Here is a 13825-nt window from a genome sequence, read left to right as displayed (position 1 = left end):
GCACCAATAGTCCCGGTATTGAAGCCCGACGGTAACGTAAGGGTGTGTGGTGACTATAAGTTAACAGTGAACAGAATATCATCACTGGAACAGTACCCCATTCTGAGAATGGAGGACATGTTAACATCGCTCGCTAGGGGAGAAAGATTCAGCAAACTGGACATGAGTCATGCGTATCAGCAGATATTGCTAGATGAAGAATCAAAAAAGTTTGTCACGGTGAACACGCACAAGGGGCTGTTCACGTATGCCAGGTTACCATTTGGTGTCAGTTCTAGCCCAGCAATATTCCAACGGACTATGGAGGGCATTCTGCAGGGCATTCCAAAGGTGGCCGTGTACTTAGATGATATTCTGCTAACAGGAAGTGACGATCAGGATCACTTAAAAACACTGGACAAAGTGCTACAGCGGCTGGAAGAGGCGGGGCTACGCCTGAAACGGAGTAAGTGTAGTTTCATGGAGAAGGAAGTTACATTCCTGGGACATCGGGTGGATGCCACAGGCCTCCATCCATTACCAGGGAAAGTGCGGGCAGTGCAGGATGCACCGGCACCCACCTCAGTGCCTGAACTGAAAGCCTATCTAGGGCTCCTGAATTATTATAACCGGTTTCTTCCAAACTTATCGATGCTGCTGGCACCCCTGCACAAACTGCTGAGAAAGGAGGAGCCATGGCGTTGGGGGCCAGAGCAAGCGAAAGCTTTTCAGCAGTCAAAGGAGCTACTTCAGTCCAGCAGGGTGTTAGTGCATTATGACGAGAAGAAGGAGCTGATAATGTCCTGCGACACATCACCCTATGGAGTGGGGGCAGTGTTGGCCCACCGCATGCCAGATGGAGCAGAAAGGCCCATCGGGTTTGTTTCACGCACGCTCACAGCTGCGGAAAAGAACTATTCACAGCTTGATAAAGAGGGGTTGGCCATTATATTTGGAGTAAAGAAATTCCATAAGTACATATATGGGAGAAGTTTATAATCAGTACTGACCACAAGCCTCTTATTAGCTTACTGAATGAGATGGAAGCGGTGCCTCAAATGGCATCACAGAGAATAATGAGATGGGCAGTAATACTAAGAGCCTATGAATATGTGATCACGTACAGAGCCGGCACGGAAAACGGGAACGCGGATGCTCTCAGCCGCCTGCCCCTCTCAAAATCTCCTCGCAGTACTTCCCCTGAGGAGCACGTCCTGATGCTGGATCAGGAGATCAGTCCCCTGATGACTTCAGCGCAAATCCAGGGCTGGACAGCCAAGGACCCCGTTCTGTCAAGGGTCCGTGAGTATGTGTTGAAAGGCTGGCCAGATCACCGTGAGGGACCGGAGTTCGCGCCGTACAGACAGAGACAGCACGAGCTCAGTGTCCAAGATGGATGTGTGCTATGGGGAGCACGCATCATAGTCCCAGAGTGGGGACGCTCTACTTTGATGGACCAATTGCATCAATCGCACCCAGGAATGACTAGAATGAAAGGACTGGCTAGAAGCTACCTGTGGTGGCCTAACTTGGATGCTGAAATTGAGTCAAAGGTAAAGTCATGCACTATATGTCAGGAACAGAGGAAAGCACCTGCTGGGGCACCACTCCATCCATGGGAGTGGCCCAGCAAACCCTGGAGGAGAATTCACATAGACTATGCGGGACCTTTTATGGGCAAAATGTTTTTGGTGCTGGTTGACGCTCACTCAAAGTGGATCGACGTTTATCCAGTGAGCTCTGCAACGACTGATGCCACACTGAATTGTCTCAGGAACAGCTTCAGCACGCATGGTATTCCAGAAATGATTGTATCCGACAATGCACAGTGTTTTGTTAGTGAAGGGAGCAAAGAATTCATGGTAAGGAATGGAATCACACATGTCACCTTGGCTCCAACGGGTTAGCCGAGCGAGCCGTGCAGACTTTTAAGGAGCTCTTGAGGAAGAGCTCAGGTGACACCCTGGAGACCAAGCTCAATAGAGCCTTGTTTAGTTATCGTATAACACCCCAAGCTACCACGGGGCTTTCTCCGGCTGAGTTGATGATGGGGAGAAAGTTGCGGTGCACGTTAGACCTGATACACCCAGATCTCAAAAGTAAGGTTGAGACAAAACAAACAAACCAAAAAGCGTACCATGACAAACATACTAAAGCTCGACATTTCGCCATAGGGGACTCTGTGTACATCCGGAACTTCGGCTATGGACCTAAATGGATACCAGGACTAATCCAGGACATGACAGGACCTGTGTCGTACTCCGTGTTACTAGGGGATTGTCGAGGGGTTTGTCGGCATGTGGATCAGCTTTTCAGCCGGCAGCAGGGGGAACTGCCTCAGATGGAACAAAGGGCAGTAGAGGAGGTTGTTCCAGGACCCAGCACGGCTTATAAGGTGCCAGTGGACACTGGTACTGCCAGGCCACAGCGGGACAGAGTAAAACCAACATCAGAGACTACTCCAATCTCAAGTGCGAATGAATCTGAGAATCCACCACAAGTGGAATTAAGACGTTCACAAAGGATTCGCAAGCAACCAGAAAGACTTATACAAACCTGTTAAATTAGTCAGGGGTTAACCATGGTTAGAGCATATTGGTTAATTAAAACGTAAGGGGGGAGGAATGTAGTAACCTGGGAGGTTATGAGTAACCTGATCCACCAGGTGGTGCTGTGGCAATTGCTCTCCTGAGTTAAGTCTGATCTGTACTGTGGTACTCTTTGTTTTTGCTGCCTCATGGCAGAAGCTTTTATGTGCAAGTGTTGATTAAACCATGTTAAGGATTTAATCGGTGTCCGTCTCCATCTATGGCCACCTCAAGATACCACAGCCTCTGTGGGGACTTTAAGGTGACAGTGAACCCAGTCCTTCACACTGTACAATATCCGCTTCCGCCAATTGAAGATATTTTCGCCTCGTTATCTGGAGGGAAACACTTCACTAAGATTGATCTGGCCCAGGTGTACCTGCAAATGGAGGTAGAAGAAGCCTCGAAACAGTACCTCATGATCAACACTCATAAAGGTCTCTACCAATACAACCGGCTGGTGTTCGGCGTAGCATCAGCTCCGGCTATTTGGCAAAGGGCAATGGAACAAGTCCTGCAAGGGATTCCAGGGACCCAGTGTTATTTGTATGACATCCTGGTCACGGACGAAAATGACAGTGATCACCTCGCCAACCTGGAGCAGGTGCTCACTAGATTGAAGGAATATGGACTCCGAGCTAATCACCACAAATGCGAGTTTTTCCAGAAGCAGATCTCGTATTGTGGCCACGTTATTGATAAAGAGGGGTTACATAAGTCCCCTGAAAAGATTGAGGCAGTAGTCAAGGCTCCAGCACCGGAAAATGTGTCACAACTGAGGTCGTTCCTCGGGCTGGTGAACTACTACCATAAGTTCTTGCCAAATTTGTCTACCGTACTACACCCACTGAACACCCTACTGCAAACGGGGGTACCATGGAAGTGGAGTGACGAATGTAAACGAGCTTTCCAGAAGAGCAAAGCATTGATCACATCAAAAGAGGTGTTGGCTCATTTCAACCCAGCACTACCAATTCGGTTGGCGTGTGATGCATCACTCTATGGCATTGGAGCGGTGCTGTCGCACAAATTCCCGGACGGCTCGGAGAGACCAGTAGCCTTTGCATCTCGGTCACTAACCTCAGCCGAGCATAACTACGCCCAGATTGACAGGGAGGCCCTCAGCCTAGTGTGGGGAGTGAAAAAGTTCAATCACTATCTGCACGGGCAGAAGTTCACCTTGCTGACTGACCACCAACCACTTGTCTCCATCTTTAATCCAAAGAAGGGCGTTCCGGTGATGACTGCGCAACGGCTACAAAGATGGTCCCTTTTTCTAGGGGCGCACCAATATGAAATCGAGTATAATGGCACGAAACAGCATGGAAACGCTGATGGGCTATCACGCCTGCCACTGCCTACTGCGGAGGAAGCACCAGCAGTGGATCCTGTCGAAATATTTCATTCGACTATAATTGAATGCTTGCCAGTAACTAACGCTGGTATAGAGAAGGAGACCCAAAATGACCTGACACTGTCTCGGGTATATGATTTGACGGTGAAGGGATGGCCAGCACATGGCAACTCACTGTTGCCAGCATTCTCATCCAGAAGAGAACAGCTGTCAGTATGCCAGGGGACCTTGATGTGTGGATCCCGAGTGGTAATTCCACCCAAGTTAAGGGAGAGAGTGCTCAATGAGCTTCACGAAGGTCATCTGGGAGGGGTGAAAATGAAAAGCCTTGCTATGTGTGGTGGCCGGGGATCGATCAGCAAATCGAGGACCTGACAAAGAGCTGCTCAGGATGCCAGAAGGTCCAAAATGAACCACCACATGCCCCTCTACACCCATGGGAGTGGCCCTCATCTCCATGGCAACGGGTGCATATTGATTTTGCTGGTGCATTCATGGACTCAATGTTTTTAATAGCCGTGGATGCGCACTCGAAATGACCTGAGGTGATCAAAATGTCCTCCACCACCACGGAGAAAACTATTGCAGTCCTACGGACCATTTTTGCCAGGAACGGCTTGCCAGAGCAGATTTGCTCTGATAACGGACCACAGTTTGAGTCCGAAGAGTTTCGAAGATTTATGAAAAGGAATGGGGTAAGGCATTACACATCCGCCCCGTATCATCCAGCCACAAATGGATTGGCTGAGAGGTTCGTACAAACCTTTAAAAAAGCAGTAAAGGCCATGTGCGATGACGACATTCCACTGCAGCATAAGGTGGACAATTTCCTGTTAGCCTACAGAAATGCGACACATGCAGTCACCAACCAGGCCCCAGCCATGATGTTCTTTAACCGAAGGTTGAGATCTCGTCTGGATTTGCTCAGACCAAATGTACGAAGAGATGTTGAGAATAAGCAATTCCAGCACATCAATGAGAAGCCGACAAGGAGCTTCAATGTAGGGCAACCAGTCTTGGCCCACGACTACCGAACAGAGAAATGGCAACTAGGAACGATATGCACACGGCAGGGGCCACTAATGTACACAGTGGATGTTGGGGAGAACATTGTGAGACGCCATGCTGACCAGATACTAGAGTCACAGGAACGAGTCAACCCCATGTCTCAGCCATACGTACCTGATGAGGAACCCGACATACAGGTCGCATCTACCTCAGAAACAGTAGCATCGGAAGCTGATGAACCAACCGACGACAGGGGGCCAGAATTGCCTCCGCACCAAGAGCAAGACACTCGGGAAAGGCGCTATCCAGAAAGGATCAGGAAGCCTCCCCAAAGACTGAATTTATAAACAGACTATTTTCAGCTAATGTTGCATGTTAAAAGTGTTAATTGTAATTAGTTTGATATTTAATTGTTAAATGAGTGTTATGGTACTGTTAATCTAAAAGGGGAGGAATTGTAATGTATGTACCTTTAAGGGGAGAACTACTTTTTACAGCTCCTGTATACTGTAGTACCGGCAGTGACCACACCTGCATATAAACCCTGAGTAGTGATCTGTACAGTTAGTTCTAGAATAACCCTCATTCAGTAAACACCTGTTGATCGTTCCCTGCAGTCTTTTGTCTGATTATTGAAGGACACAACATTAAGATATTCGGATCTAACAGTATCCACAGTGACATGCAATGAATCAGCATCTTTGTCCTGCACCATTCTATTAAGAGTATAACTGAGACCCTTTATTGTCACACACCCAGTTACAGGCCCTTCAGCAGTTAGCCGTCGCTGCAGATAAAGCTGGACTTCCCCACAGTGATGTCGTCCCCCAGCACAGGGAATCATTGTTTGTCCACATGGATTCACTCATGTGTTTATCTATAATCCCCCTGGGATACTCACATCAGAAGGTTATTGCTCCGTCAACGTGCAAATGGTGTGTGACTCCGATCAGACGATCGAGCACCTGAATGCACACTGCCCAGGGGAATGAAGCCATTCTAAGGCAGCAGAGGGAAGGATCTTGTTTTGAACCCCAGAGATATGGACTGTTCAGTGATTATAACATAAATTAAAAAGGAATTAGTAAAGTATTTGAACAGGAATATAAAATGATATGGGGAAAGGTCAGGGATATATGTTTAATGTAGCTAGATCCAGTTAACGAGCTAGTAACAGCACAGGAGTGCGGGCCGAATGGCCTCTGTCTCTGGCCTTATGGATCTACATCATCACTGAGCACGCTGACAAATTATCAGCTGTTGGTGAGTTTGAAAATATAATAAACTCCTACCTGTTCCTCAGCACTGTTAATGACAAGAAGATTGGCATCCTTTGATTTACAGCATCTTTGGGCATTTACCCAATTTTTCATGTTTAATGAAATGTAATAACAGTTTTGCTGGAACCGGCTCCAGTGGTCAGGACAATGGAAACGAGGCAGATCTGTGAAGACATTTAAGTAAATGTTAGAAACAGTTGGGGCATTACAGCACCTCACAAATCTCCTCATTTACCGAGGGTTTACCCAGCATTGTAAAACTACCGGTTACACACCATCGAGTATCCACCCCAGGGCATGTCCAACTCAGAGGCTCACACTACAGGGCCGAGTTGAACTACATAGACTACATTGGATTACACAATGTTTCTGCACTGGATTACACTGTAAACCATTTAGGACAGAGATGAGGAGGAATTTCTTCACCCAGAGAGTGGTGAACCTGTGGAATTCTCTACCACAGAAGGCAGTAGAGGCCAATTCATTAAATATATTCAAGGAGGAGTTAGATATATTTCTTAAGGCTAAAGGGATCAAGGGATATGGGGAGAAGGCAGGGACCGGGCACTGAATTTGGATGATCAGCCATGATCTCATTGAATGGCGGAGCAGGTTCGAGGGGCCGAATGGCCTACTCCTGCTCCTATCTTCTATGTTTCTATGTTTAACTGCTGTGTCTCTATCTCTGAAAAGATATAAAGATTTTTATCTTTAATCTTCCGGCTGTGTGTCTGCTGAACTGGTTCTACTGGTTTTTCAGCTCTGCTGGTTTGTAGGTAGCAGCTCCACTTGCTGTCCGGTGACTCGTTTTACCCATATTCAGCTTTGCTGGTCACTAGTTTATGGTTTTATTTTTTCTCCACCACTTTCATCTACGCTGACCTCCAACTTGCGTCAATTTCGCCTTCATCTCTCTGCATCGCTACCGACTCTCATTCCTGCAGCAACAACCACCATCCTCGAACTCTCTACCTTCAAATAGCTTCTGGACAGCGGTTCATCGATGCTCCGTACCGGCTCCATCCTGCTCACGTTGGCTTTGTCCTTCCATGGGATCTCTGACTTTGACCCTGGTCTTCCTACTATTGTCCCCAACCTATTCCCTGCTACCAGGAAATATGCATACCATTCATTATTACAGTTAAACAGGCCTATGTAACCTGAGCTTTTCCCGTGCACTTTGGCTGCTGCTCCGGACCCGAGCCATTCCACTTTTTCCCCCTATTTTCCTTTTCTCTCTATCCCTCCCTGACTGCACTCTCCTGTCATCTTGCCTCCTTTCATCTCTCCTCTCTCGGATACACTGCCCTCCCAAATCGCTACCCCAACCCTTCATTACTCTTCGACCTTTCTACTCTCCTGCCGCTGTCCCAGACTTCACTCCCTCTTAGATAAGCCCACAGCTTCCCTCTGTGCCTCTCTTGACATCCTACGAAGGTCCCACTGAGGCACTCGTTGCTGCCTCATTTCGAGCAGCAACCCCAACTGTCCTATCCGACTCTCTCGCCGACCTTCCCGCCCAACGCACCTACTGGCCGCAAACCTTGCCAATCTCCTCCCCGTCCAATTCATCCCCTCTCAGCGCTGACGCTGTGGACGCCGGCAGTGGGGCAGCCATCACCGACCCTCTCCGCATCTCCCTCCAGAATGTCTGTTCACTTGCGAACAAGGCCCTTGTCATCCATGAGCTTATTGTGGATGATTGCATCGACATCATGGCCCTGACGGAAACTTGGCTGAGGGGTGATGACAGATTCAGATTAGATTTATTTGCCATATGTAACAAGTACAATGGAATGCTTGTTCCCCGTGGGGACGTGTCAGCTATACAGACAGCGCCGCGTTCAGAGTCAATACAATGGCTTCCCGTGGCAGTGGGAGCACGATGTCCCTCAGCCACTCCGTCCTCCTCCTCACCGTGGCCTCCTCCTCACTGTTGCCGGCTCCACGTGTGGTGGCCTGCTTCTCCCGCTCTGGCCACCATGCCCGGCTCCCCTCCTCCCATCCGGACTGCGAGTTACCCGAAATGGAGCTGCCGGCCGACGTGCTGCAGCTTGTCGTTGAGTCTGCTGCTGCTGCTCGTTGCGCTGCGCTGCCTCCGCCCGACTCGCCGAACACATCGTCGGGATGTGAATGCTCCAATGCGGCCTCCTCTTCAACGTCGCCAGCTCCACGTTCCACGGCCCGGGGCCTACTTCTCCCTCTCCCGGGTCGGCCTATGGCCGCCATGCTCGGCTCCCCTCCTCCCAGTCGGAATTCCTTCCCGCCGAGGAGCTGCCGGCCGATGTGCTCCAGCTGGTCGGCTTGGCTGCTGCTGCTGCTCACCATGCTGCGCTGCCTCTGCCCGACTCGCCGAGCACCTTGCTCCGGTTGCGGGAGCGAGCGGCGAGAGCTGGCCGCCCGAAACAGGGAGAGCGATCTCAGCACCAGACCGTCACGGCCGCCATCTTGATCATGCTTCCCCACCTGGCTATACTTTCCACCACTTGCCCCGCTCAGACCGCCGTGGTGGCGATGTGGCTCTCATCACCAAATCACACCTTGGTCTGTCCCTCTACTCCTCCGGCACTTTCTCCTCCTTTGAGCATCGCACCTTATTTCACCCCTCTCACCTCTCATTTAAAGTTCATGTTCTCTACCGCCCATCCAAGTACCATAAAAATTTTATTACTGAGATATCGTCACTGCTTTCCTCTCTCAGCCTCTGAACCGAATGACTTCACATCCTCGGTGATTTCAACCTCCATCTCAATTCATCATGCTCTCTCTCCTCTGAGTTCACTGCTCTCCTATCCTCCCTTAATCTCTCCCTCCATGTAAACTCCCCAACCCATACTCACAGCCACTCCCTCGACCTTGCCATCTCTCGTGGCCTCGCTACTCCCATCGTGTCAATTGCAGATAAGGCCTTCACTGACCATTTCCTCGTATCGCTCTCCACCCACATCCCCCTTTCATCCACCCCATCTCAACCCTACTTCCTTCTGTGTCCGCCCCTGGAAAAAAATTCTCTTACAACTGCACTTATGAAATCCCAACTGTCCACCTCTGGCCCTCCATTCACCATGACATTCCTGCTCAACCGCACCCTCACCACCACCTTTGATGCCCTAGTCCCTACTAAAACAATTACCCTCTCTCACCCTGGCCACTCCCCCTGGTACGACTCTCATCTGCACTCCCTTAAGTCCAAGGGACGCAGACTTAAACGGATATGGTGGACAACTGGTTTAGCCATTCACCGCCAGGTCTGGCTGGACCACATAAAGTACTATCAGGCCCTGCTCTCGTCTGCCAAAATTGCTCACTATTCCAGAATCATTCTGGAATGCAAAGATAAACCCCGGCTCCTATTCTCTACTGCTAACCGTCTTCTTAAACCCCTCTCCCCTGTCTCCTCCACCCTTACCTCCGATAACAAATGTGAGGAGCTCATGGACTTCTTTGTCTCTAAGATTGAGACCATCCATTCAGCTCCCTCTGCCACTTCCCTTCCTTCCCCTAGCCCACTGAGCCAAGCTTCCTCTAAAGGCTCCCCCCTGCCCTAGCCCTGAACTCACATCTTTCTCCAGTTTATCTCCGATCTCCCCTCATGACCTATCCATGCTCATTGCTCATCTTGTCTATGAGAACCACCTCCTGCTCCCTCGACCCTATTCCCACCAAACTGCTGACCACCCAACTTCCTTTTCTGGCTCCCATGTTAGTGGATATTGTTAACGGTTCTCTCTCCTCAGGTACTGTCCCCCCCTCCCTCAAATCTACCATCATCACCCCTCTCCTCAAAAAAACAAATCTTGACCCCTCCATCCTTGCAAACTACTGCCCCATCTCCAACCTCCCTTTCCTCTCCAAAGTCCTTGAACGTGTTGTTGCCTCTCAAAACTGTGCCCATTTTTCCCGCAATTCCATGATTGAATCCCTCCAATCAGGTTGCCACCCTTGCCACAGTACCGAAACAGCTCTCATCAAAGTCACAAATTACATCCTTTGTGACAGTGACAAAGGTAAACTATCCCTCCTCGTCCTTCTTGACTTGTCTGCAGCCTTTCACACATTGACCACTCCATTCTTCTCCAATGCCTCTCCACCGTTGTCCAGCTGGGTGGGACTGCACTCGCCTGGTTCTATTCTTATCTATCTAATTGTAACCAGAGAATCACCTGCAAAGGCTTCTCTTCCCGCTCCCGCATCGTTACCTCTGGTGTCCCCCAAGGATCTATCCCTGGCCCCCTCGTATTTCTCATCTACATGTTGCCCCTTGGTGACATCATCCAAAAACACAGCGTCAGTTTCCACATGTGCGCTGACGACACACAGCTCTACCTCACCACCACTTCTCTCGACCCCTCCACGGTCTCTAAATTGTCAGACTGCTTGTCCAACATACAGTTCTGGATGAGCAAAAATTTTCTCCAATTAAATATTGGGAAAACCGAAGCCATTGTTTTCGGTCCCCGCCACAAACTCCGTTCCCTAGCCACTGACTCCATCCCTCTCCCTAACATCTGTCTGAGGCTGAACCACACTGTTCGCAACCTTAGTGTCATAGTTGACCCTGAAATGAGCTTCTGACCACATATCTGCAGCATAACAAAGACCGCCTACTTCCACCTCCGTAACATCGCCCATCTCCGCACTTGCCTCAGCTCATCCGCTGCTGAAACCCTCATCCATGCCATTGTTAGCTCTAGACTGGACTATTCCAACGCACTCCTGGCCGGCCTCCCACATTCCACCCTGCGTAAACGTGAGGTGATCCAAAACTTGGCTGCCTGGGTCCAAACTCGCACCAAGTCCCGTTCACCCATCACCCCTGCGCTCGCTGACCTACATTGGCTTCCGGTTAAGCAGCGCATCGATTTCAAAATTCTCATCCTTGATTTCAAATCCCTCCATGACCTCGCCCCTCCCTATCTCTATAATCTCATCCAGCCCCACAACCCCACCCGAGATACCTGCGCTCCTCTAATTCTGCCGTCTTGAGCATCCCTGATTATAATCGCTCAACCTTTGGTGGCCATGCCTTCTGTTGCCTGGGCCCTAAGCTCTGGAATTCCCTGCCTAAACCTCTCCACCTCGCTACCTCTCTTTCTTCCTTTAAGACGCTCCTTAAAACCTACCTCTTTGACCAAGCTTTTGGTCACCTGCCCTAATTTATCCTTCTGTGGATTGGTGTCAAATTTTATGTCTTAAAATACTCCTGTGCAGCACCTTGGGACGTTTTACTGCGTTAAAGGCACTATATAAATGCACGTTGTTGTTGTTGTTGAGTAATTGGATCTCGCCTGAATCAGACGCGATCTCGGTGCAGCGCACACTGCGCGGCTAAAGCGGCCCATGGCAGGACCATGGGAAATTGATCCTCCGGCCCCAATGGTTTACTACCGGCGAGCTGCAGGCCCCAGTCACAGTCCCAGAGTGCGCTCCCCAGACCCAGGCCCCAGAGGCAGCTCCCCAGACCCAGGCCCCAGACGCAGCTCCCCAGACCCAGGCCCCAGAGGCAGCTCCCCAGACCCAGGCCCCAGAGGCAGCTCCCCAGACCCAGGCCCCAGAGGCAGCTCCTCAGACCCAGGCCCCAGAGGCAGCTCCCCAGACCCAGGCCCCAGAGGGAGCTCCCCAGACCCAGGCCCCAGAGGCAGCTCCTCAGACCCAGGCCCCAGAGGCAGCTCCCCAGACCCAGGTCCCAGAGGCAGCTCCCCAGACCCAGGCCCCACAGGCAGCTCCCCAGTCACGGCCCCAGAGGGAGCTCGCTGGTCCCAGGCCCCAGAGGCAGCTCCTCAGACCCAGGCCCCAGAGGCAGCTCCCCAGACCCAGGCCCCACAGGCAGCTCCCCAGTCACGGTCCCAGAGGGAGCTCACTGGTCCCAGGCCCCAGAGGGAGCTCACTGGTCCCAGGCCCCAGAGGGAGCTCGCTGGTCCCAGGCCCCAGAGGGAGCTTGCTGGTCCCAGGCCCAAGAGGGAGCTCCCCAGACCCAGGAAGCACCATGATTGGCTGACCCAGACACCAGCAGAGGTAGTTTGGAGAGCTCGGGGTTGAGGGGGCGGGCAGTCAGGAGGGGGAGTGGAGAGATGGTCGGGGGAGGGTAGGCAGTCGGCGGGGTGGGGTGTGTGGCGGGTGGGTGAGAGGTTGCAGGCAGCGGCCCATAGAATTAATGTGGGTTGGGAGGAGAATTCCTGCTCTTCCCGGCTTCACAATGAGGTAAGTAAAAATATGATTACTTCACCATTCAGGTGTCAGCCTCCAGGGGTCCCTTTAAGGATGGCTGGTTTGGTTGCCAAGTTGCTGAGATTACTGATCGCAGCGAGCACGGCGCACGCTGCAGTCACTCACTGACAGATTGTGTAAAGGCCTCAGGCCCCCTAGTTCCATGTGCAAAGTGTCAAACACATGTTTCAGGCACACGCCCTGGACGCCTTTGGAGGAACCTTTAACAATATGGGGACCAGCGCACTTCCAGCGCGGAATGAGCGCGCTCCCCACCCGCCATATTGGACCCTTAAGCACCAGTACAATGGGCTCAGTCTGATTCAATTTCTCCGCCAAGATTTCTTGAGCCTCTGACCAGGAATGAGTCGCTGAGGTGTTTCCTGTTGCCTTCCGCACAGGATTACATAATAACATAAGAAATAGTGTAATGATCAATAACATGTCATTCTATAGTGGACACTAGGTGGAGCCGTAGAGCTGTGTAGAGCTGTATATAGCTGTATGTATAAGACTACACTACCCAGCTGTATATATATTAAGACTACATTACCCATGAGGCACTAGGCTACCCACAAGGCAGCAGTCAAGGTGGAAGCCTCTACAGATACTGTACCTAGTCCACATGTTCTCAATAAAAGGTCTAGCAAAAGCTAGCTGTGTTCATAATAAGAATGTCTATTTATTAATGAACATAACATGGTACCAGGATGGTGAAGATCTGCTGAAAATTGTGAAAAGTGAAATGGAGAATTTGAAGCCACCAGAGCATTTGAAACTCACAGGACACATCGACTACAATTGGCAGACTCTTAAACAACAATTCGAACTCTACATTGCAGCCATCGGATTCGGTACGAATCCAGACGCAAGGAAGATAGCGTTGCTGCTTACGGTTGCAGGCCCACAGGCGATAGAGGTATTTAATACATTTGTATTTAATCCAGTGGAGAACAGGGACAAATTAGACGATGTGCTACAGAAATTTGATGCACATTGTTCTCCCAAAAAGAATGAGACGTATGAAAGATACATCTTCCGTTCTCAGACACAGCAACAAAATAAGACTTTTGATAGCTTTATAACTGATCTGAAACTGAAAGCACAGACATGTAATTTCTCTGAGCTCAAAGCATCCATGATTTGTGACCAGATTGTGTTTGGTATTCATGATAAAAAAGTCAGGGAACGTCTGTTGAGAGAAACCGAACTAAATTTGGAAAATGCGGTGAAAATATGCCAAGCCAGCAAGCTAGCTCGAAAGCACGCGAAGACTTTCAGTGAAATCAATAATGATGCGATTGTAATGAGTGATAATGCTGCTGTCGGTGCTGTGTCCTACAAGGGGAAGAAACGTGGGCAGAACAGAAATGAAAAGCAATCGGAGGATGAAATTTTTAATTGTAAAC

The 13825-nt window shown here is 50.2% G+C and overlaps 1 protein-coding gene across 1 annotated transcript in view; it reads right to left on the bottom strand.

Moving 5' to 3' along the window:
• Nucleotides 1-13825, bottom strand: part of LOC147097552 (uncharacterized) — a 111102-nt gene that overhangs the window by 23185 nt on the left and 74092 nt on the right. The window contains exon 6 of the mRNA XM_085971402.1: nt 6222-6373. Within this exon, the coding sequence (XP_085827528.1) occupies nt 6222-6373 (152 nt within the window). The remainder of the gene's footprint in view (nt 1-6221; nt 6374-13825) is intronic.

This window comes from Somniosus microcephalus, chromosome 31 (genome assembly GCF_052327205.1).
Source record: "Somniosus microcephalus isolate GS21.2 chromosome 31, FLI_Smic_1.0, whole genome shotgun sequence".
Lineage (NCBI taxonomy): Eukaryota > Metazoa > Chordata > Chondrichthyes > Squaliformes > Somniosidae > Somniosus > Somniosus microcephalus.
Note: the sequence above shows the minus strand (reverse complement) of the source record. Positions and strands in the feature narration are given on the sequence as shown.